Genomic DNA, 24,642 nt, shown 5'->3' on the forward strand with positions numbered 1-24,642 from the left:
ACCTTTCTAATGCCGTGACCCTTTAAGACAGTTCTCAGGTTGCGGTGACCCCTCAACCACCAAATTATTTTTGTTGCTACTTCAGAACTGTAATAGTTTTACTATTAGGAACAGGACAACAACCCCTGTGAAAGGGTTGTTTGACTCCCAGAGGGGTCACGACCCACAGGTTGAGAACCGCTGTGCTAGGAGACCAGGGCAGTCCATGTGCGGCACAGCACACGGCAGACAAGGACAGCCCAGGGACAGCAAGAAGAGCCACACCGGGCTCCATGACGGTGGCTAAAGAAGTTGCTCTGAATGTGTGTCACTCTCCATAATCCAGCCTCCAGCATCAATCTCCTCACAGGGCTGATGTGCCTCTTCCCAGTCTCCCATTCCAGGGCTTTGGAATGTTCCCTGTTCCGGTGATTGCTCAGGTACAACCACATTTTGCAAATTCAAGTCTGTTTCAGCTGCACTGCATCGGGCATGACTGAACCAGTTGAATATCCTGCTTTAAGAGCCAAGTAAGCAGGTGATACATTTCTGAAGAAATAATACAAAACATTTTCCATAACTAATTTTTACTTTAAGCGTGGTCCAGATGGCAGATGGAAAATCAAGTCTTTGAGAAAAATAGTTCTTCGAAATCTGGGTCTTGAAATATGTGAGGCATATGGAATATAGATAATAAATTAAAAATAAATAAATAAGATCAGAAAGGAAAAAAAATCATTTCAAAACTTTAACTTGGGAGTTAAAACTATGCTAATTATGTCATAAATTGAACCCTTCTTTATTTTAAAATAAAAATTAAGAGAACAATTCACACTGTAAGTTAGAGAAAGAACTGCAATCCCAATTAAACTGATTTTTAATAATTATTGTCCCAAATGAGTTTAGAAGAGACAAAGCCCAAGAGATTAATTATTGTTTAGCACAAGGAATAACAAATTTACATTTACAAAATGCAATGCATTGGATAATTTTCTGATGTTGAGTTAGCATTGCATATAGCAAGGATTAGAAACAAAGTAGAAATTTCTATTTCCTACCTATGTCACTGGCTACCATCTTGGAAAACTTTCTGCTTTTGGTCTTCACTGAAAATAATATTTTGATATGAAATGTCAAAATCTAGTCAAAATAAACTAAATGAATTAAACATAAATATAATACTTGAAAGCAAAGATACTATACCCTTTTCTATAAAATTATTCATTTTTTGCTCATCCTCTGAATTGTGTGGTGATGAAGAACCTATACAAATGCAGACAATGGAAGGAACAAGCAGATGGTGAGTCACAAACACTGACAGGTAACAGGAAAAATGTACCGATGACACAGTCTCATTAACTCTAAAATACACATTCCATTATTGCCCCAAAGGATCTATCCTGTGCATAATTAATAAAATTGCTGACAATATAAGAGTAAGACCAGTAATCAATACTACATTATCTTCCCAGGGTAGGCCAATCCCTAATACATGTAAATGTAAACTCTACCCTAGATGGTTTGATACAGTGGCTGCAACAATGGGCTCACAGAACACTAATTGTATACACGGATCAGTGCTTCCTGATAGGGTCACTGTGAGTCAGAATCAACTAGATGGCAGCTATCAACAATCTAGAATCATCTTCCTAATTAAACAAATGGCAATTTGGAAAGATAAATGTGTGTTTAATATTTCACTCCAATTTTATAATTAATTAGCATTTCATCCATTTGTAATGGCATTGTGGAAGTTAAGTTGTCAAGGCTGAAATGTAAAAATATTTTTCTTAACAATTTTTTTTCTTGACCCAATTACCGCCACTTGAGGATATGTAGGGTTTCACAATATTTTAGGAGTTACTTTAGCTCTGCTATTCTCCTGCCCAGGAGTCTAGGTGGTACAGTGGGTATGTATTGGGCTGCTACTACCAAGTCAGCAGTTCTAAACCACCAACTGATCCCTGGGGGAAAGATGATGTTTCTACTCCTGTAAAGAGTGGCGGTCTCAGAGAGCCACGGGGACAGTTCTACTCTTGTCCTATATGCGTGCAAGGAGTCGGAAAAAAACTTGACGGTGACAATTTTTTTGGGGGGGGAGCCATTTTCAATTTAAAGCTTTTTCTATTATTTACTTCTCATGCCTAAGATTATCAGCTGAAATGCCTCTCTGGAATTTGAAAAACAAACAAGATAACAAAAATTACTCAAGTAGCGTTAAGATGTCTTAATGAAAATATAAATGCACTTTCTCAGCTCAGAATGACTCCTATGTACAGTACAAGATGTTTCTGAATCCTAAGCTACACAGCGGGACAATGAAAGGGGTTAGACATCAGAAAGAAAAAGTTAAGCAGCGGTCAAATGAACTGTTTTTTAGAGAAAATTTCAAAATTCTTGACATCAGTTAACTCAAAACGGTTTACCTAGGAAAAACAGGATCTTGTATTACTACCATCATAGCAAACCTTTTGTTTTAAAGTTAGGCGGCTACAGAGTTTAAATTATTTATCAATCACCCATATAATATATACATATTATCAAAAAGCTCTTTAAATAATGGGGATAGACTTATACTTTCAGTTATCCTCAGAGTTTTACTTAAATTTAGTTAGGTAAGAAATAGCTTATTTTAAGCTGTGACTGTCAATGTTATCTTGTGAGCATCTCCAAGACTTTTATAATTGAACTTTCACTTGTCCTTTTCATTAAAACGTGTGTCTAATTTCTCACAGTATGTATTTAACTGTAATATATGTCTTTTTAAATAAGTGCAATCCTTGGAAGTACCTTGTTTACCAGATTTAGAGTCACACTACCAAGAGGCACATCTCAAATGATGTCTTATCCATTACGTTTTCCATTCTCTTCCCAGCTACACATTTCTTCTTCCCCTCCCTTGAATTCCTGTAACACTTTCTCTGGATACCTGTCTGATGATGTTGACAAGACATTTTACTTAATATAACCTAAGCTATGTGATCTTTCCTATTGGACTGAATTTCCGAAAACCACAACCCGTATCTGATTCATTCCTCTTCCCTCTCATTCCCATATCCTGTTTGTGCTCAGTGGAGTGAACTGCGTCTATAAACCACGCCCACTACACCCATGCCAATTCTGACTCATAGGAACCCTACAGAGCAGAGAACTGTAAACTGCAATCTGTGAAAAAGCAAAGTGCTGACCTTTTTCTTAGCAGATGGGTCCTTTAGCCACTCCGCCACCATAGAGAAATCTCTAATAGAGAATTTGCTAAGTCAAAAAAGGTTTTCTGCTAGAAGCAAACCTACCATCTTTTCTGTCCTGTACTATCTCCATTAACAATACAAGCTTAATCTTAAGAAATACGGCCAAAATTACTGACCCCCTCCCACTTCTCCCCTACCCCATTAAAAAGTGTCCCTCTCTTCTTGGGCCAAGTGGCACATATCCTGATATCTCTCTTCTTCTGAACAAGCAGAGCCTGTCGGCACTGGCTGCTGTGATGTAATTTACTTCTAAGATGATCTTCAATGATTACTCTTTAAATCCATGTGAGTTTTACAAAAGAGGATTCATTGATCCTTATAAATTTCTTACAAGAAATATCATATATGTATCAGTGAGCTCAGAACATGTTCGAAATAGTGAAGGGTACGGTTGTTTTTTCATGTAAATGTAACAAAGACTTGAGAGAATATAATGGGTATGCTATGAAATGATATTTATTTTGAAATGTCTATTCACTAACATTTTTACACAAAGCGGTATGTGCCTTCTATGTTTGTGACACAACTGCTCCCTCCGCAGGGAGGTCATTTCCTGGTGCCTCCTTTGCCAAGGTTGCTTTTTTTTTGTGCACTTCTTTTTTCTCAAAGGAAAGGGAGGGATGACAAAGAAAAGTCGAAGGGATGTGTTGTTCCAAATACAGTAGGCAGTCATATAAATGTAGGACCTTTTATTATTAATAGTCTTCTTTGATGTGTTTTATATCAGAATAGCAAAATAGCATAATTGTAGATAATAAATTCAGAAAAGATATATTTAAATGTAAAACCAATCAATATAACCTGCAATTATAAATAAAAGATTTACTTTTTCCCTAGCTGAAAACTACAACCCCTAGTTGTCATTCATGATTTTTGAAGTCTCTCAACAAAGTTTCTAATTGTTTTCAACATATCCTGCTTGAATATATTTACTGTATGAGTATGGTTACATTAACAAAGAAAATATCTACGTATTTATTTTCTCGTGAGGAACATGGAAAACTCTCGCAGGTGCCAATGATATTGTGGTGTAGGTGGTCCTAGATTTTCTTCAGTTTTAAAGAAGTTAACAAAACAAAAAAATCATTTCATATTCCAGGTATATCCTATATTCATATTTCACTTATTTATTTATAGTGAAGCAGTATTATTTTTAAGTGCTTAGTGAAGTGATGTGACTTCAGTGAAATAAATGTCAATGATGGCTACCCATTCATTTGTTTAGGCTGTACGATGCTGAATGTGAAAAAAAAATTACAGACAGCATGTCGAATTATTTAAAAATAAATGGAAAGTACACATTATATTTAGAACTTAAATATTCTAAGGCTGATTATTGAGTAGAGCCTTGACACTGTTTGCTGAAATACAGTATGGAATCATAAATCATATGAGAACCCCAAGCTCTCCCAAAAAGTTTCCCTTAATGTACATGAAATATTTGTATAAGCACATATGTTTGTTTTGATGCCAGACACATGGGCATTTTACAGTTCTATAACTTTAGCTCTATTCTTAAGTATATATAAGGAAGTCATTTTCATGCCCAATACACTTGGACTTTTACTCCAAGAAATGCTAACCTTGTTTTATCTTAACTACATTAGTTTTAATAGTCTAGATTGTTTCATTTAACTGTTTTGTTTATTTATTTATATTATATTTCATTGTGGAAAGTATTTGAGACTAGTCACTTAATAGCTATGAGTTCAGTGCTACTGATTTAATTTGCTTTCACTAATATTCATATTTCATATTAGGTGTTAATTATAAGATTCCTATAGCTTTCCATGTTCCTGTAACTCAGTAGATGAATTGAAATAATAAAAACTTAAAGAATAAGAAAACAACTGTATATACTCGAGTATAAGCTGACTTGAATATCAGCTGAGGCACCTAACTTTACCACAAAAACTGCATAAAAATGTGCTGAAAAGCTCAGCTTATACACAAGTATATACGGTAAGTTTGTTTTACATTTTCTTAAGAAATAAAATTATTAACTTGTAAAACACAAGGAAGAAAATGCAATTATAATAAAAGAGTATCACAAGAACTGTCAACGTCTAAAATGAAAAATATGTTAAACTAAATTGTGAGTGAATTAAAAACACGTCTCAATATTTTTATACTTATAAATGTTTCTGAGGTGTTAGAATGAACTATGGGAGGATTTTAATCTATACAAAGACAATGTTACTTGTGCTATGATTTTCCCCCCAGTAGCTAAAACAAATTCCCCAAGCTATTTAACAAAAATGGTAGCTAAAAGTATGAAGTCAAACTTTCTAAAATGAGCAAACTTCCAATATATTAAAACACACCTACTCCTTACTCATTAACTCATGAACTGACATTTTGCATTTACAACAATAGCAAACACATCTACTGGCTGGCTTGCGCATTCAGGATGTCTAGTAGAGTGCTGTGTGTCAACATGGCTGAGCCACATGCTTCCCAGCGGTTCAGTAGTTATGTAATGACATAATGTGCCAGTATGGAATGATGTAACTTGGAAGTAGGTAATGATGTGATTACTCTTCATTTTGTAATTTGATGTGGTCATCTGCCATTTTCACATTACATTGAGTTTTACACAAAAATCTACTCTTTGGAACCTAATCAAGAAGTGATGAGTACATGTAACATAATAGATTTAGGGTTCCTTTAGTCTTAAGGGTCCTTAAAAGATACTAAAGATAATATTCCTGTGAGACATTAATATACACACAGGTCACAGAAAGACTTATTTGAGGAAATAACTGCTTTAATATATCAATAAATGAGACCAGAATTTAGTTCTTAAGTAAAAAACAAAACTAAAGCTTGTCTAAATAATTGTCTTGAGTCACCAATAATACATTTACTGGTGTTAAAATCTTTCATGATCGGCAGCAGAGAACTACTGAAGGACCAGAGAAGAGCAGCGATGCCGTCAGCCACTTTTCTTTCCATCCCCCTGTTGGAGTGGACTACACCAGGCACGCCCAGAGGAGAGAGACAGGAGATGACTAAAACATGGAGAGTCAAGGGCAAGAAGTAAAATGCGTTTTTCCGCCTAAAAAAGTATAAACATTAAAAAGTTAAGAAAACTAGTTTATGATTCCTTCACTTGTTAATCGATATGGATTTTCATCTAGCAAATGGCTTGACTTTGTGAATAAGATAGACACATCTTAATGCTTATCTCTAAGAAGAAAGATGGATCAATTATATAGATTTTGCACAAATTACAAGTATTAGCGACATTAAATCAAGTTACCCGACGTTGGAGACTTGCAGCGATCCTCTGGGACCACAGTGCCTTCCGTGATGTCGCACAGGCCAGCTAAAAACAAAACACAAACAAATCACACACCACTGACAGCAGCAACGTGCTCTCTCCTCTGCAACACCTGACCACTTCCCATTTCAGAGCAGCCGCAGGGGAACAGGCACCCAGGCACAGGTGACCGGGAAACTCTTTGAAGCCAAATAGCAGTCATCTGTTAAACAAGTCGGAATATAAGTTGAAAACTATTTCCAAATGAGTCAATTTTCTAAGCTTCAATGACATTAGTCAGAAGGCAGGATATTGTTTAAAGTCAGTAACTTGGGGGATATCTGACATACTTCTTAATGGAGTTCTCTTAAGGTAGAATAAGTGCTTGTCAGTAAGTTTGGTGGGTTTTCTAACAGATAAACTGTGAGCTGAAACATCAAAGTTGTTTCCCTAAGTATATTATATCTCAAATGCCTCACTGAAATAATTCTAAATAATTAAGCAAATATTTATACCTCAAAATATACAGTTCTTAAAATATGTCTCATTTTAATTATATCATTACATTTTAAAGAAACTCCAGAGAAATACTTTCTGTTCACAGATATTCATGAATTATAAACACTGATCTAATAAAATGTTTTGAGTTCTTATTAAAACCTATGTGTACGTGTGGTGTGTTTACGTTTGCTTGGGTGTGGACAGTTGAGTCAATTATAATTCACAGTGCTCCTATAGCACAAAGCAGATTGCGTCTATAAGGTTTTGTAGGCTGTAGCTTTTATGGAAGCAGCTTGTCAGAACTGTCAACCTTTTGGGGAGCAGCCAGCCTAACCATCACATCACCAAGCATGCTTAGCAAAATCATTGCAAAGTATTTTCTGCTAAAGACAAAAAGTAAAAGCCACAGTTAAAATAGAAAGTCAACCACGAGTATGTGCATTACTGACCTGGTGAAACCCACCAGCCACTCCACAGGAGAAAGATGAGCTGTCTGCTCCTGTAAAGAATAACTGTCTTGGAAAGCCCAGGGAGTAATTATCCTCTGTCCCTAAGGGCCACCACGAGTCAGGAGGGACTTGACAAGAGTAGGTTTAAACAGACTTTTTTTGAGATTTAGAATTTTAATCAGAATAGAAGTATCCTTTGCTGTATCCTTCAATTTGTAACTGATAAAAGTCACCAGCCAAATAAAGTATGTTATCATGTTTCCATTTTTATTGGAAATTAGACTTTCAGCAGACATGTAAATATCTAAAGTGTTTTACAACTACTTGCCTGTGACTTTCATTTTCTTATGAAAAACACTGCCTAAAACTTAATAGTTTAACTGTATTTAACATAGGTAAGAGATATTGAAATCTATTCTAAACAGTAATATTAATATAATATATAATAATCTATTCTAAACAGTAATCAATATAATATACAATAATTTCATGGGTAACATCTAATTCTTTAAGGAAATATGTTGGCTTCTATTTGCATCAAATCATTTCTTGAAATAAATTGATCAGGGCCTGTGGGCTAGCACTGGACTGCTCACTGCAAGGCTGGTGGTCCCAAACCCCAGCTGCTCCCTGGGACAGAGATGAGGTTCTCTGCTCCCATCAGGACGGATAGTTTCTGGAAGCCTGAAGGAATAGTTCTCTGTCCTAGAGGGTTGCTATGGATTGTAATGACTCACTGGCCTTGGGTTTGGTTTGGACAACACAATATTGAAGAACAATTTGATGACATTAGGGATATACTTCAAGAAAATATGTTGTAAAATAATCAGTTATGATAGAATATCATTCTTTATACCAAGGACATTAAAATATCTTAGAATAGTTATTCTACATTTGTTTAATAGGAAATGTAGATAATTATGTTTCAGAATAAGAAGTATGAATATTCTTAAGAATATTCTTATTTTAAGGTCTATTTTAATATAAAATTTTAAAATGTTTACTGAAAATATAATCCTAATATTGATAAATATTGCTTTAAAATGGACAAATATCTCTAATTAAAAAAACAAAAGCAAAACTCCAATAGTTCTATGTTTAACCATTTAACTTTAAGATAAATACAATAAATAATATCAGAGGATATGTTACAGAATAAAGCAGAAACATTAAAAATTAAGAAAAATAGTTTTTACTTAACCTAATAAAAATGGTCTCACACCTTTGATAAATTTACATATTTAATTTTGAGCAGGTTTATATAAACCATTATGAGGCAGTGTATGTAGGAGAAAAGTATTTAATAAATTCTCAATCCTGGTCAATCTTTTAACTTTCTAACAAATATTAGTTTCCTTTCTTTATAAAGAAAGTAGATTGGAACATAATCTAATACTTGCTTTCATATTGCATACAGAATGAGGTGAGACTAATCGATACATTATTTTAGAGATTGTTTTGAAACCTCTTTTAAAGGTAAGTGAAGAAAAGACAATGATTTGACTGAAAAAGAGCAAACAAGCCAGGGATTTGGTTGCCAAGAAGTGTGAGGCTGACTTATTAAAGGCCGGGCCGCTGCAGAGGCACAGTGGGAGTTGGAGAGGTCACACACGCAAGAAGTCGTCACGGTGGGCAAACCTCCGTGACGCAGTGAGAAAGCGGGCGGGGAAGGACACAAAAGAGCTAGAGTTGTGGAGACACACAGTTCTGCTGAAAATTACCACATGCAAAATGATCACACATAAACTGAAATGAAAAGAAGAAAAATATATATGAAAAGAAAAATTCAACCAACAAGGGAAAATGATAGTAAGGTCTATATACCCCCCTACCTCTGTCTTCTGGCATGAATCGTAACACTGGCATAAATAGTTAATAACTTAACAAAAAATGGATCTCCGACAATTTTTTCCTTGAGAACGGTTACATTCGTGATATGACTTTTCCAAGTGTTCCACTGGAAGTCGGTGCTCGGCAAATGAATTGTTCCCAAGAGAGGTTTCCTCTAGTCAGTCCCCGGCCCCTACAGGTGAATTATTGACAGGGGTGCTGCACTAGTTTATCTTTGATTGACACACATCCAGTATCGATTTATGTGTGTGCCAGGAAGTAGGGGGGAAAAGGTGGAGAGGATTAATACAGATACCTCACTATACACGGGGTCCATGAGGTACTGGTGAGAAAACAAAACATTTAATACTAAGACTAATTACATAGCACACACAAAAGAAAGAACCAAACTGCCTGCCATCAAAGACTGTCCGAGACTGTCAATCAAAAGATACCTCATCTTTTCCCCTCAGAGTGGATAATAGGCTTGAACCCCTGACTCTAGAGTTATCAGTCCAATCAAAGCTTACATGGCAGTGCTCCTACGAACACTGTGAAAAACTCTTAATGAATCTTGGTTTGCTGTAAATCACAATTGGGAAACCTAGTATTTTCATAAAACTCAAATTCAGTTTTACAGCCACATTTTTTCCACATGAGAATTATTCCTTAGAACTAGTTGAAACAATGAATTATTGTACATTGGAGATCAATCAATAAAAGAGGCAAAATTTTGAAACTGACAGATTGAGATAAATTTTCAGTTGGAATATTACAACTTAAAAATTTGGACACTGTAGTTCTTCCCTAGCCTTAGAGGAAATCGTAAATGATATTAAAAACAAAAGCAAAAACCAATGAACAATCTGAAACAAAAAATAAGACTTAGCTTTTACTAGTTTTGACAGCTTATATATATTAGCTTTCTCAAACTAAAGCTATGGATGCAACAAACTGTTATCAAACTAGACTATGCATCAAACTAAAGCTGTCGGTCTGACAGGCTTATCTATCTTCACAGGAGTCCCTTGGCATTTACGGAAATGCTACCGCTCGGATATTCCCGCTTGTACCTCCGGAAGGCTGCCGAGATTTCCGAGGCGAGCGGGGCTCTCTCCGGTAAGGGTCGTTGGAGCCGTACAGTTCTATAGTGCCCAGATTGAGGAGAACTGCTTTCTGGAGGTAGTCGACCATTGCAATGCCGTTACAGTTGCCAAACACTACCCTGGAGACAGGAAAAGAGCAAATGTTGTAAAAATCTAGTGACCAGAAGCTGCGTTACACTCCCAAGCTGAAGGTGCGGTGGCTCCTTGGGGACAAGGGCAGGTAACACAAGTTACACATGGCTCCTCTGCATACAGCAATGATTATAAATCACCCTCAATAATCACCATCAATGATAAAACGCTATTTTGCACAGGAGTTGAGACTTGGTCAGGGATGGCAATCTCTCTCACAATGCCATCAGAGGGGAGTCTGTTTTCTGCCTTGAGGGCGTTTTGTGTCCTTTGAGCTAGACATAGCCCTTCAACTGGGACACAAAGGACAGCACAGCAGGAAGGTTTGGTACCCCTGACTGTCAGAAGTAACAAGTAGAGAGTGGAAGTCTCCAGGGCCTCCCTTTGAGCTATTCTGATTACTTTCTCAATGATAACTTAGGGATTACAAATCGCACAGCTCTGAAGAAAAGAACATTAATGCTTTCCAGAGGAATGTAGGTGGTGGTGTGGGTTAAGTTCCCGGCTGCGAACTGTAAGGCCTGCAGTGGGAATCCACAGGCTGACCCAGCGAGAAGGGTGAGCTTGTCTGCGCCTGCCCAGATGGGCAGTCAGTCCTGCTCGGCGCTACGGGGCCACCAAGAACCTGAAATGACTTGATGGCAATGGGAATCTTTTTTTTAAAAATCTTTTTATTAGGGGCTCATACAACTCTTATCACAATCCATACATGCATCAATTGTGTCAAGCACATCTGTGCATTCATTGCCCTCATCATTCTCAATGGGAATCTTTTAAGAGGCAACACTAAAGTCAAGAATATGTTGGTAACTCGTTCACATTTCAAAAACATGTATCATGGGCCAGCAAAGCAAAACATAAAACTAACCAAAGGAACTGCGATGTCCCTCCAAGGGAGTCTTGTGATTACCCGGACATAAGACGTTCTCTTGGGCTCAACAATGGAAAGGTTAAAGTAAAGATCCTTTTTCACGGCAAAACTGATTTTTCAATGGAAAATGGCAACAACTACTTTTAATCCTTCTGTATTACATACCGGCAATGTACACAAGTTAACTTTAGGTGTAGAAGGAACAGATTCAACAGATATGATCCAGCATTTATAGCATCACCTTAGAACCCAGCCAAACCCAATGACATGGAGTCAATTGCTACTTTCAGCACACTGACACCACAGAGCAGAGCAGGACTGCTTCCTAGGGTCTCCAGGCCTATAAACCTTCATAAGATTGTTTTACTACACTGCCCCCCCACACACACACACATCCACAGAGCAGCTAGTGGTTTCAAACTGCTGGTCTTGCAGATAGCAACCCAAGGTATACCCCACTAGACGACTAGGGCTCTCCACCTTATAATCACCAACCAGATTGTCACTGACTCAACTCGGACGCATCGCCACCCTCTCTATGGTTTCTGAGGCTGTTACATCTTTGTGGCAGCAGAGCGATGCATCTTTCTTCTGTGTGTAGAGTAGCTGCGAGGTTCGGGCCTCTGACCCTGTGGCTGTAGCAATGCTTGTAACAGTTATCTAAATCCAAGAAGCTGATGTTCCGTTATACCAAGTATATGAAGGCTACCAATGTCTAAGAGAGGACACGTAATTAAAACTTTATCTGAAACAGGGCATTGGTCATGAGCTACTTAACCTTACAGCAGGAAAGAGCACGTGTACACCCAGAGCACATTATTCTAGCAGAGTTATGTTCCAAATAAATGATGAATTTGGTCTGAACTTAAATTTATAAAACAAGTTTTTAGGTGAGGTTATAACTAAGATCATGACTTCAGTTGTTTTTTCTTTTAAATGCAATGAAGATGAGATATGACGAGACTGAGATCAAATAAAACAAAACAAAAAACCGAGCCCGGAACATATACTCACAATCCGTAGGAAGAATTGACTGCCAGGCTGGTTATCTGTTGTGGTGGCTCCCCACCCACCCACACCAACTGAATAACCAGCTCTGTCTGGTAGCCTGGAGACTGTTGAAGTGGTGAGCTTTTAACTCTGAAATAAAAGAAAACACGCTGTTACCTTTTGAGCCATTTTAAATGGTCTTATTAGCCTGTGCAATTACAACGTCTTAAACAGGCACACAAAATACCTGCCTCCACAAAACTGTACTAAATGCAAAATGCCAGCTAGAAAATCCCTGAGAAAAGTGACTTAAATTTTAAAGACATGTCATGAGGAAATAAAGACACAGAAAGCCCAAATTCAAGGATGCTAAACGTGTAGGTTTGGACGCAGTGGGAGTTGTGAAATCTGTCTAACAAAATAGGCCAGGTTCGAGCATTAAGGGATTGATGGCTGGGCTGCAGAGGTCCGATTCTGGTCTCTCAGAACCCGAGGCTCTCAGAAAGTCTGATCTGCCATTTACCAGTTGTCTGCTGCTCTAAACACGCGGGACTATTATAGCCCAATTACAGTAGGAAGGCACTGTGGGCATCTTGAAAATTATATAAAAGTGAAATGTTTTCATTAAAGAATCAAAAACTAATGAGGGTTTTTCAAAAAATATTTTTGCCAAGATTAATTTGGTGCAGATTTGCAAGATGAGGTAAAACAGGGCAAACAAGAAGGCAGAGTGATTCGAAGTTTCTTTCCTAAGGGAATAAACGTGTTGCCACGATGCAAAGGTTTTTAGGGAACAACGGAGGTTAGTAAACGAGGACTGCTACTGGCATAGTGGGTCATGCATGCACAGATCTCTGCCAAACAAAATGCGTTTACATTCAACGTGTGTGTGACACGTTCTCTAAGTAACACACTCATCTTGTCAGATGAGGGTAGACAGAATGTGCTAAAGTCTATGTGTAGGAATTAGGCACACAGGGGCAGCTTCAAATAAGTGCCCAGGCTTCTACTGTGCGATCAAATGTGCACCCAGAGATGGCAGAGGCTTAAGGATGGGGACAAGCATTCAAGGGATACTTTTAGAAGTATACACGTGGGTGCACTCAAGATTTAAGTGACCAGGACATGCAGAACTCAGAGAATTCTTATTTTAGATAGCAGAAGAAACAAGAAAAGTGCTTAAGTAAAAACAAGAAGATAGCTAAACCTTCTGTAAAACTTCCAACTAGCGGAAAAACTGTAAATTTACTTATTAAAAGATAGATTAAAAAAAAGTAGCTGGATACTATGTATTGGGAGTCCCGATTGCACTATTTGGTAAGCATGAGATTGTTACCATAAGGTCAGAGGCTCAAACTCACCCAGCTGTCCCTCAAGAGAAGGATGAAGCTATCTGGTCCCACAGAAATTTCTACTACATACAGTCACTGTGAATCAGAACGGACTTGACGGCAGTGTTGTTTGTTTGAAATTATTTTAGATCTACAATGATTATAGGTAAGTTGTAAGTTTCGTGTTTTTAATATAGACAAGCCAATTTGTTGAGTTTTTAACGACAAGAAGATGAATTTTTATAAAACAGTCTAACTTGTAAATCATAATTGAGTTGATGGTGGTGACTAACTTGTAAAAATGATGTTTGCAGAGCTCAAACCTTAACGATGACAGTTTGAAGAAGCCCTTCGCAAGGGGTTAAGAAAGTAACTAAGAACATCGCATTGGTAAAAGGATCAAATAAAATAGATATCTTTAAATGTTTCTAAAAAATTTTTTACAAAGACATTTTAGTTAAAAACAAAAGCAAAAAAATCAATTATTTTGGACATTAATTTGGTTATATTTCTGGCTTTAAAACTGGTTTTTGAGGTGGCAGAATAAAATAAATTTAAGTTAATATGCACCTACATTTGACTAAAGTATTTTAGCATAACAAGAGGCAGTGAAGTGATAAAGTAGGCAGCTCTAAGTCCCATACCCTCACAGAAATGATGAAAAACAAGGAAAAAAAAACAATTAAAAACAACTGTAAGAACTCTGTAAACAATGGTTTACATCAGCCAAGCAAACGATGACTCAAAAGGAGACAACTTTAAACCAGTAATACAGCTGTTGTGTTTTTAACATGTCTGTGTTCTGCTTCCTCCAGGGCTTGGTGACCACCTTTCAGAGGCCAGCCTGTGCCCAGTGTGGGACACTGTATCCTGGTTCTGTAGGAATAGAACAGACATGTGCACAGATTACTTACTCTATGTTAACCTGTCTAATGGCCACCATAAGATGATGCAATGCACGGGACTCTGGGTCACCTACCTCAGAATAAGCCAGGGCAGAGAAGTGGGTCCCTGAAGCACACAGGAGGACAAATGCTCCCTACAGTGCGGTGCATTATCCAACAAGGCTCTTGTAGCCAAAGCCTTTCTAACTCCCACCAGACACCCTGTCTCTGTTGAGTCTGGGTGAGGAAGTGGGGGAAATACTGATGGGATTAGGATTCAGCTGTTAGCGATTATTATCAGGGTTAATTGTGATTGCCATCCACTTTGGGGCTATCCAAGGAGCCATTTAGGAAGCAGGATAGAAGATCTCATTACCAGCAAGAGAGAAGTTCTTAGACCTTGACATTCCTGCACCTTGAACCTCCTTGATCCAGTGACGGCTTTGACACCAGAGGAGACACGGGAGAGCAGCAACTGGAAAACCAGGAGCCGGAGGGTGATTTTCAAAGCCCACGAGGAAGTAAAGCTGAGTGCTCCAGGGTGGGGGAATAGCTTGTCCAGTAGGGTGCTTCTGGTACTTAAGAGGGTAGGGGAAGTTGCTGAACTCTGTAGCTGGAGCTGAGTACTTTGGGGTTGAGGCTTACAGTGGAATGGCATGTTTACTGGGCATTTATTGGAAGTCTCAAAAGAGTTTTATAGTATTGTCCAAGAATGGCAGGAGTAAGACCAAGAGGCTTAGGGGCCAGAGACTTACCTGCAAGCACGGCAGAAAGGAAAATGTTCTGAATGAAGAAATGTATCCAGAGCACTTCTCACCTGAATTGTAACCTACTGACATCCCTAGTAAACCCCATAACCATGAGCATCGTCCGTGTGTTATCTGTGACCACTGATTGCAATCAATTAGTGAATCTAGCCACCGGAGTAGAATGCTGTGGGAGGGACGGTTGGTGTTAGAATAGGGTAAAAAGTGATGGAGGTATGTCTGATTTCTGCCTTAGAGCTGAAAGAGGTCAGATGTGGCCCTGATGCCACTTCCTCAATCACTGACTCAGGTATGACTAAGACATACAATAAACCACACAGGCATGGGAGAAAAACCAGACAGTATCATTAGGAAATTAGGAACTTAAAAAGCACCTGTGTGTATGGGAGAATCTAGAAAGTCATGCGCAGAACTGGGACAAGATAGATGCCTGGAGAAGACGAGGAAATTCTCAATCTTCACACGCTGGCTGATCTCTGGGTTCAGTGTAAGGCTAGCTAAGGGTTGACGGCGCACCCTAGCAGAGGGTGCTGAATGTCTGGAGGAGAAAAAGAAATCCAACCCCCTACCCCCACCCCCCAGCAACAGATATGATAAAGCCAACTTTCTAATTTATATGAAATGTTCCAATGAGTCAAAGCAGTTTTGAAAAATAAATTAGTGGACTTAACTCTCCTAACATAAAAATTCACTTCACAAAACTATAGCAATTACACTTACTACAGTGTGGTATTGGCATAAATATAAACATATACACCAATGGAATGGAATGGAATGCAATGTCCAAAATCAAACCTAGAAGTCTGTGGCCAACTAAATTTAAACATGGGTCTCTAACCCCATCCAAGAACGAAATAGTCTCTTCAACAAATGATGCTGGAACATATGTATTTCCACAAACAAAAGAATAAAGTGTGAAGCCAACCTTATGACATGTATAAAAACACTCAAAATGAACCACTATACTAAATATAACAGCCTAAACCATAAGATTCTAAACAGGAAACAGAGGCAAATCTTCAAGACCATGATTTAGTAGTGAATTATAGATAGATCACCAAAAGCACAAGCATCAAGAACAGCCAAAAAGATACACTGGGCATCATTAAAACTATATATATATACATACACATATATATATACACATATATACACACACACACATATATATATATAGAGAGAGAGAGACAGACCTTTCAGATACAAATATGTATATATATATATATATGTGTGTGTATGTATGTATCTGAAAGGTCTCTATCAAGATAACATACAAAATGGGAAGAGAAAATCTTCTTAAAAATCAGACATTAAAAATTCACTGGAACACAGCTCTCCTTGGACACATGGCGGGGGGTGGGGGTGAGGGTTAGAATCAACTCAATGGCAACTGGTTATTGATTACCCAGAATATAGAGAGAAGTCCCATAACCCAATAGCAATAAAAACAAAACAACCTCAAAAATGGGCATAAGACTTGAATGAGCATTTTCCCAAAGAATGTATACAAATGGCCAATAAACCAAAACCATACACACTACCACTGAGTCTACTATGACTCATAGCAACTCTGCCATACGGTTTTTAAGACCAAAGCCTTCCAGGAGCAGACAGCCTCAAATTCCTCTATGGAGCAGCAGATAGGTTTGAAGCGTTAAAAGTGTGGTTAGCAGCCCACAACCCACCCTAACCCACAAACAGCACCAGGTATTGTAAAAATATAAATTACCAAGGGCACATGAGGGAGGGGAGAGCGGGGAGGGAGGGGGAAAAAAAGAGGACCTGATGCAAAGGGCTTAAGTGGAGAGCAAATGCTTTGAGAATGATTGGAGAAGGGAATGTGTGGATGTGCCTTATACAATTGATGTATGTATATGTATGGATTGTGATAAGAGTTGTATGAGTCCCTAATAAAATGTAAAAAAAGAAAAGGAAAAAAAAGAAAATGATTAGGGCAAAGAATGTAGATGTGCTTTATACAATTGATGTATGTATATGTATGGACTGTGCTAAGAGTTGTATGAGCCCCTAATAAAATGTTTTTAAAAAATGGCTGAGAAGCACAAGGAAAGTTCAGCATCATTAGGCAAATGGAAATCAAAACATTATACTACATTGTCTCATTATGTGACCACAAAAAATAATCTATAAAAACAGAAAGCAAGAAGTACTGATGAGGATGTGGAGAAACCAGCACCATCTTCCCTTGGTGGGATCATAAAATGGCGATGTCTTTGTGGAACTTGGTGGTTCCTCAAACAGTTAATAATGGAATTGCCTGTGATCCACTAATTCCCACTCCTGGGCATCAGCAGAAATCAAGACTTCCAATAGATATTTACTGTTATCACAAACACTGCCACCAAGTATATTCTGACTCGCAGAGGGCTACCTGATAGGACAGGTACAACTGCCCCTGTGTGGGTTTCCAGGATGTCTCCCAAACCAGAGCTCTAACCCTACTACAGCAGCCTGATTCACAACTGTCCAACCTCTCAGAGGAGCAGATAACAAAAGGTGGTGTGTGCACACACAATGGACTACTACCCAGCCACCAACAGTGATGGCATTCAAATACATGCACCGGTGAACTCTGAAAACACGCCAAGTGAAATGAGCCAGATGCAAAGGGGCACATGTGTGACTTTACTTAGAGAACCACGTAACTGCCTTGTCTGCCTCCCTCATGCAGCAGGTATAGGCCACTGGATTCTGGTCGAATGTGTTTCCCTTGTCTTTAAAACTTGATTGTTCCATTTATCTCATATGTAACTCTGATAGGCCATTTGGTCCATATCTGATGCCAAATGCTGCTTTTAAGACAGAGCTGTCAGTTAAAAGAGTAGAAGTCTCCAAAAAATGCATTTGAAAAATGGAACTGAGTCATAAATCAAGTTACTGTTTATACAACCTTAATCTGTAGTAAAAAAGTTACAAATAACTCAAAACTAAAGAATTTGAGTGCCCATCACTTGGGAGAGATGTGCTCCAAGAGGCTGTGTGTTGGATCTTCTTCCTCAAAGAGTGGTTGGACTACTAGTGTTAATCTGAGTACTGTCATGATGGACTTCTTGTTACTATGTAATAATTCCGGGGTAATCTAGTTATAAAATAGTAAATTATAATGTGGAGAAGAAGCAAAAGTATTTCATATTAAAATATGAAAATCCACTGAAAAGGATAAAGGATTTTAATTAAGAAAAATTTTGTTCTACCTGTACTCACTGGGGAAGCGAATAACACATTTCTCAAACATTGTATTTTATGATAGTCTGCTAAAAAGAACCAAAGCTTCTGAGAGAGGAGATGACTCCACACATTGGGTGGAGACAGGAAGAATTCCAGGCATGTCTAGAAAAATCTTACTGCCTGAAAGTAAAGTTGGTCACAAAAGTTCTGAGGCAATGCTGACAGGGCTCTGGAGTCAGCTTGTCGGAGGTTCCTTTGGCAAATGCTGCCTACAGCACATGGCCTCTCTCACTGCCATGGTGTCCATTCTGGCCCGTAGCAACCATGGAGCCCAGAACAGTCCTGCTCCCATGGGTCTCCGAGACTGAAGGCCTTTAGGGCAGTAGAAAGGCTCACCTGTCTCCTTAAATGCCGTTAAGTTAATCAAATTAAACAAAACAGATTATGTGTGAATTAAGTGTTAACAGTGATATCCCAAAGCAGGAGGACAAAAGAATACTGTCATCAAATCACATTTGGATTGTGTTCAGTGACATTCCACTAAGTAATTTTTAAAAATTGATAGTGTTTCAAAACTCCCAATTCATTATAGGTATGCAAGACCATCCCAACTAACAGAGATGGTCACAGCATCACCCAAGGCGCATCACTGTAGAGAAATGCATCTCCCCAAATTCAATTCTTCCAGCTGTAAAAATATCACCTCATTAGTGACAGGGAGCAGGCAAAAAAAGAAAAAAGAAAATTTAAAAATCACAATCAAGGGCACTAAAGGAATTTTTATGTAAAGTACTGAATAAGTCACACATGGGAAGAACATGTAAGTATTTATTTCCAAGGTTAATCTAGTTAAACCTGTGCTAGAATTGCAGGATAGAGGGAGAGAGACAGACACAGCACCGTGCTGTGTGCCACTGCACGTGCTGAGCAACAGCCCTGACGTCTATGTGCTACAAAGTGCCAGCAGCATGCCTGCTCCTCCTAGGGTATAACAACCAGAATAGCCCAGACATTACCAAGTATTTCCTGCACGTCAACATTTTCCCTTTGGAAGCCACTGGGTTATAACTCTCAGTCTTAAATACATGTCATCATATAGAGATACTTTAAATCCATATCTCTAAAATGACAATAAAGCCTTGATTTTAGAGTGAAAATAATTTCTATTACAGGGTAATTTTCTATGACAGCTATTGACTTATTGACCAAAAGTGATTCTAGCAGATGTACAGCAACATAGGACAAAGCGGATTCTGTTAACAAGTTCAGATTCTCTTTCCATCCCTTCCCTCTACCTTGAACCTACTGGAGTCTGGCTTCTGCCCTGACCCCTTCTAAACCCGGCTCTCCCCTCCACCCCACCCCCGCCCAGCCCCACCCCACAGCCACCAGCATTTTACTGCATCTCATTGATCTGCGGACTTAAAAACCATGTAATCTCTTTTCTGCTATTGTTCCAAGTGATTTCTCTGTAAATGTAATATTTTAAATCACATTATCTTAATGGAACCTGTCGATTTTAACTCTTCCCTCACTGTACTATGTAGCTTTGCCTATATTTAAAGCTTGTGGCCTTAAAAATCAAACCTAAAAACAAAAGCAAATATACTAAAAAACTAACCACTCATAACATAAATTGAACAGACACAGGGAAAAGAATGTATTATACAAGCTATCCCTATTGAGGAGAACTCCAACCAAACTCATAGCCATCATGTCCATTCTGACTCACAGCAAACCTACTGGACAGCGCACAAATGCCTCCCCAGGTTTCCAGGGCTAAATCTTTACAAGCAGACTCCCACATGTTGTTCTCGTGGGGCAGTTGCTGGGCTTAGGTCAGCAGCAGAGCAATAACCACTGCTTACCAAGACTCCCTGAATGGAAGATACATTTAGATCTGGACTGCTACCATAAAGTCATGCAAGTAAGGATAACATCGAAGGTTTACAAAATGACTGAATCGCCCCAAACACTTAAAAAGTAGATTTTCAGAGTGCTGGAAATTAGGCTGACATAAATTTGATCTACACTGAAATTTGGACTAAAAATATATACATATATACCAATGACTTTAGAAGACTGGGCTAAGTACAGGGGACAAACTAATGGGCTGGTGTGGCTTCGTAGTTGAAGGATAAAACCATGGAACGTGCTCTGAATTATTATGCATTTCCTGATGCCTGGTGTCATACAGAAAAACAAATTAGATCAATCATAGCAAGACACGGGAAGAGATGCTCATGCCATTCCACTCCATGGCAAGAAATTGTTACTCCTACAGGCTGACTCAAGCTTGTCATGTGCCTAAACGAAGAGATAATATACAAACATCTGTGTCTTTTAGAACTTACTTTAAACAGGGGACATTGTCGCGAAGCCCGTCAGATGAACTGCTACTGGTGGATGGATGAGACGGAGGAGGAATGGGCTGAGGGTTGGAACCACTCCCTGGTGTTGGCAAAGGTGGTGGCTGCTCACTCTCGGGCGATTCCACATCGTTTATCTCATATAACAATCGCACTTCAAGCATCTGTTGTGGAAGGAGAGCAGTTTATCTACTCCTAGTCACTAGTGTTCATTTTATGGCCATTTACACACACACACACACACACACGAGCAAACTTGGCAGTAAAGAATGCTTCTATAGGTAAAAATGTAGTAAGATTTCTAAAGGTGAGGATTGTAGCAAGAAAAGTGGTTGTTGGTTCTGATTTGGCTTTAAAAAAGCATGTGTAATGATTTCACAATGCATGGCTTTATAACCAAGATTCATGGAATGCCAGTTCAGATCAAATACAGTCTCCATGTTGTGGGCTGAATTATGCCCCCAAAATACACTTTGGAGTGCTAACCCTGACCTGTGGCTACCATCCCATTGGGAAATTGTTTTTGTGATGTGATGTTCGTGAGACCATAGCACCACAAGGTGTATCTTAAAGTCCATCACGTTTGATATATGAAAGGGCTGATTAGATAAGGGAGCAGAGATGCAGCTGACACACCCAGGTCACACGATGGTGGCCAGGGAAAGGACAAATGGAAGCTGGACAGTGACGTTTCCCTAGAGTCGAGAGAAAGTCTTGCCCTGGAACCTTAGTGATGATGAAAATGAATTTCAACTTACAGCCTCCTACACTGTGAAGAGAAAAATACACCTATAGTCGTGAACACCACCACTTGTGTTATTCTTGTTATAGAAGCCCAGCAAACTCAGAGTAGCTTTCCTAAAAGGAAACATATTAAGGATCTAAAAAATTCACTAAGGTGATCAGCGTAGAAACCATGCTTTGATGGCAAAGTAAATGTTATTGTGATTTCTAAATTCTAGGCAACTAACTACAAGTAGTCTTCTACATGATGCTTGGATTTCAAAGCGTCGGCCATCAGAAACTGCTACTAACGACGAGGCGGTTACCGGGATGACTTCTGTGAGGGCCTCCTGCTTGCTGAATCTGTAAATAATGACGTGAGCGGAGACGCCAGCAATGCACAGCATCCTGCTGTCCGGACACCAGGAGACGATCTGAATGGCATACGGGTCTTCGTCCACAATGTCGGTGTTTGGCCTATCATCTTTATTCCTTGACTTTTCAAATACTTTAGATGTCTTTAGTTTATATAATACTTGTAGCGTTACTAGAACAAGGATAACATTGTTAGATACTTTAATGCAGAAAAAATAAGGTCAGACTTTAGTAATCATACGATGAAAGGAAAATGGCCCACATTTACCGGAACATATTATCATTCCTAATTTTACATTTCTGTATTTTATTTTTAAAAAATGCTCTAACCAGAAGAAGCCAAAAAATAGTATACTCATCATTGTACTATTTTTGAAAAATTTAAAACCCACCATATTATTTAAGATTTTCTAAAAACAAAACAAAGTAATAATGTAAACAAATGTACAAACTCAATGAAAACAAAGAACAGGGGTTGCATCCTAAGATCATTGTCTATATGTTTTCTTTACAAACGGTAGCAATATTATGAAACCCTCATAACATGATGTAATAAAATAGATGCCAAGTTCACTATATTTTCACAGGATATTGTCATGGATATTTTGTAAACATTAGCCACTGAAAGCACTTTCCTTTTTCACTACTATATAACCACCAGTTGTACATATTGCATAATGCTAACACAAACTTTACACAGAAGTTTGGTATTCTATTGATTTGTATTCCTAGTTCTCCTATCTCTGTGATAGGAGAGGAACATTTGAAGACTTTGTATACTGCTATTGAGACTTAATCTTGATTTACTTTCTTCAGTGGCATCTTCAATCTATCAAAGCATTACTTAATCATCTTACTTGATTTCTAAAATGATATACTTGATTACCAGGAATTCAATTTAAGGTCTCATGAATTTCATCTTCGGTGGTGGCTATGCTGTTGAGTGGGCTCTTGCCCAGAGCAGCCTGCTGTAAGAAGGAAACATTGCCGGGACCTGCACCTTCCTCACCCTTGCAGTGGACCCCACTGTTGCAGCCACTGTGTCTATCCATCTTGCTGAGGCCTGTCCTGTTTCTCACTTTCCGTCCACTTTACCAAGCATGATGTCCTTCTAAAGGTACTGGTCTTGCCTGATAATATGTCCAAAGTACGTAAGATGAATTCCTGCCATCCTTGTCTGTAAGGAGCCTTCTGGCTGTAGTTCTTCTAAGATAGACTGGATTGTTCTTTGGGCGTCAGCGATATTTCCAATACTATTCTCCAGCACCATAATTCAAATGTACTGGTTTTCCTTCACTCTTCCTTATTCAACGTCCAACTTTCACAAGCATTTGAGGTGAGTGAAAATATCCTGGCTTGGGTCAGGCGCACCATAGTCCTCAAAGTAATGTCCTTGCTTTTCGATACTTAAAACGGTCTTATGCAGCAGATTTTCAATGTTACGTGTCTTTGATCTCTTGACTGCTGCTTCCATGGTTATGTAGTTATTATAAAGCATGAATGGTCAAAGCACTGACTGTGTAACATAAAACAAATAATTATTCAAAATACTCACTTGCAGAAGCGTCCCAGAACTTAACAGACCCATCGGCATGCCTACGGAAAGTAACATGAGTGAAAATGTAATGCAGAACACAAACGGACATCATGTATTGATTTCCTTTAAAAGTATGCTATGTAAAAATATATAGTCACTAACATGGGGAAAAAGGTAAACATTTATGGTAAAAAATAACGGCAGGCCTTTCACAGGTAGAAATACTTGGCAGGTCCTTTTTTTAATTATGTTACAAACTAAAGCAATGCTCTATTGATCAATTAATGGTGATGGAGTCTTAATCAAATATATGGAACAATGACTAATATGGTGAAAAGAGACATTTACTTACCCAGTAATAATTATTTCTGGGTAACTTTGAGCACCCAATCCCCAATTACCTCCATTGATAGGCCATTCCTAAAAATAAATAAATAGCCATTGTATCAAACAAGACCCAATCATAACATACATCTTTACATACATCTTTATATATATATATATGCACACATTCTGTATGTATTTTTGCACATAAAGCTCCCATGTAAACAGTGTGCCCAGGTGCAGAGGTAACAAAGACACGAGAGTGTGGCATGGTTCATCAAACCCAGGCGGGCACACCTCATTTTGCAGCTCTTCAGCTGACGATCTTGTGTTTTTCACGAATTGAAGGTTTGGGGCAATCCTACATCTTGCAAGTCTATCAGCACCATTTCCTCAAAAGCATGAGATCTCTTCAAGTCTCTGTCATGTTTGGTCAAAATGTCCCATTTCAACTTTTTCTTTATGCTATTGTACACTTAATAGACAACAGTACTATATAAATTTTGTATTCATAGAGACCAAAAAAATCCATGTGACTTGCTTTGTTGGGATATATGCTTCATGGAGGTAGTCTGGAATTAAACTCAAATATCTCTGAGTTATGCCTGTAAAATGCTTGCATCATTTGTACAAAATTATGATACATGTTTATAGGTACGTTTATAAGCAGTAAACAACATGTCTTGTTTTGAAAATTATGTTCTCTATATTTTATCTAGAGAATGTATCACCAGTGTGATCAAACTCTCCTTGGCGATAAATATGCAGCACT

General features: G+C 38.3%; 1 protein-coding gene across 3 annotated transcripts in view; it reads right to left on the reverse strand.

Moving 5' to 3' along the window:
* The window catches only part of STXBP5 (syntaxin binding protein 5), a 181,957-nt gene that overhangs the window by 38,650 nt on the left and 118,665 nt on the right, over positions 1 to 24,642 (reverse strand). The window contains exons 13-21 of one of the 3 annotated variants that reach the window (XM_075554419.1): positions 23,899 to 23,966; positions 23,565 to 23,605; positions 21,961 to 22,181; positions 20,897 to 21,075; positions 12,396 to 12,521; positions 10,346 to 10,497; positions 6,493 to 6,558; positions 1,183 to 1,242; positions 1,038 to 1,085 (exon numbers count right to left, since the gene is read on the reverse strand). In XM_075554419.1, the coding sequence (XP_075410534.1) occupies positions 1,038 to 1,085; positions 1,183 to 1,242; positions 6,493 to 6,558; positions 10,346 to 10,497; positions 12,396 to 12,521; positions 20,897 to 21,075; positions 21,961 to 22,181; positions 23,565 to 23,605; positions 23,899 to 23,966 (961 nt within the window). The remainder of the gene's footprint in view (positions 1 to 1,037; positions 1,086 to 1,182; positions 1,243 to 6,492; positions 6,559 to 10,345; positions 10,498 to 12,395; positions 12,522 to 20,896; positions 21,076 to 21,960; positions 22,182 to 23,564; positions 23,606 to 23,898; positions 23,967 to 24,642) is intronic. The other 2 variants (XM_075554420.1, XM_075554421.1) reach the window with 2 other exon arrangements.

Source organism: Tenrec ecaudatus, chromosome 7 (assembly GCF_050624435.1).
Source record: "Tenrec ecaudatus isolate mTenEca1 chromosome 7, mTenEca1.hap1, whole genome shotgun sequence".
Classification (NCBI taxonomy): Eukaryota; Metazoa; Chordata; class Mammalia; order Afrosoricida; family Tenrecidae; genus Tenrec; species Tenrec ecaudatus.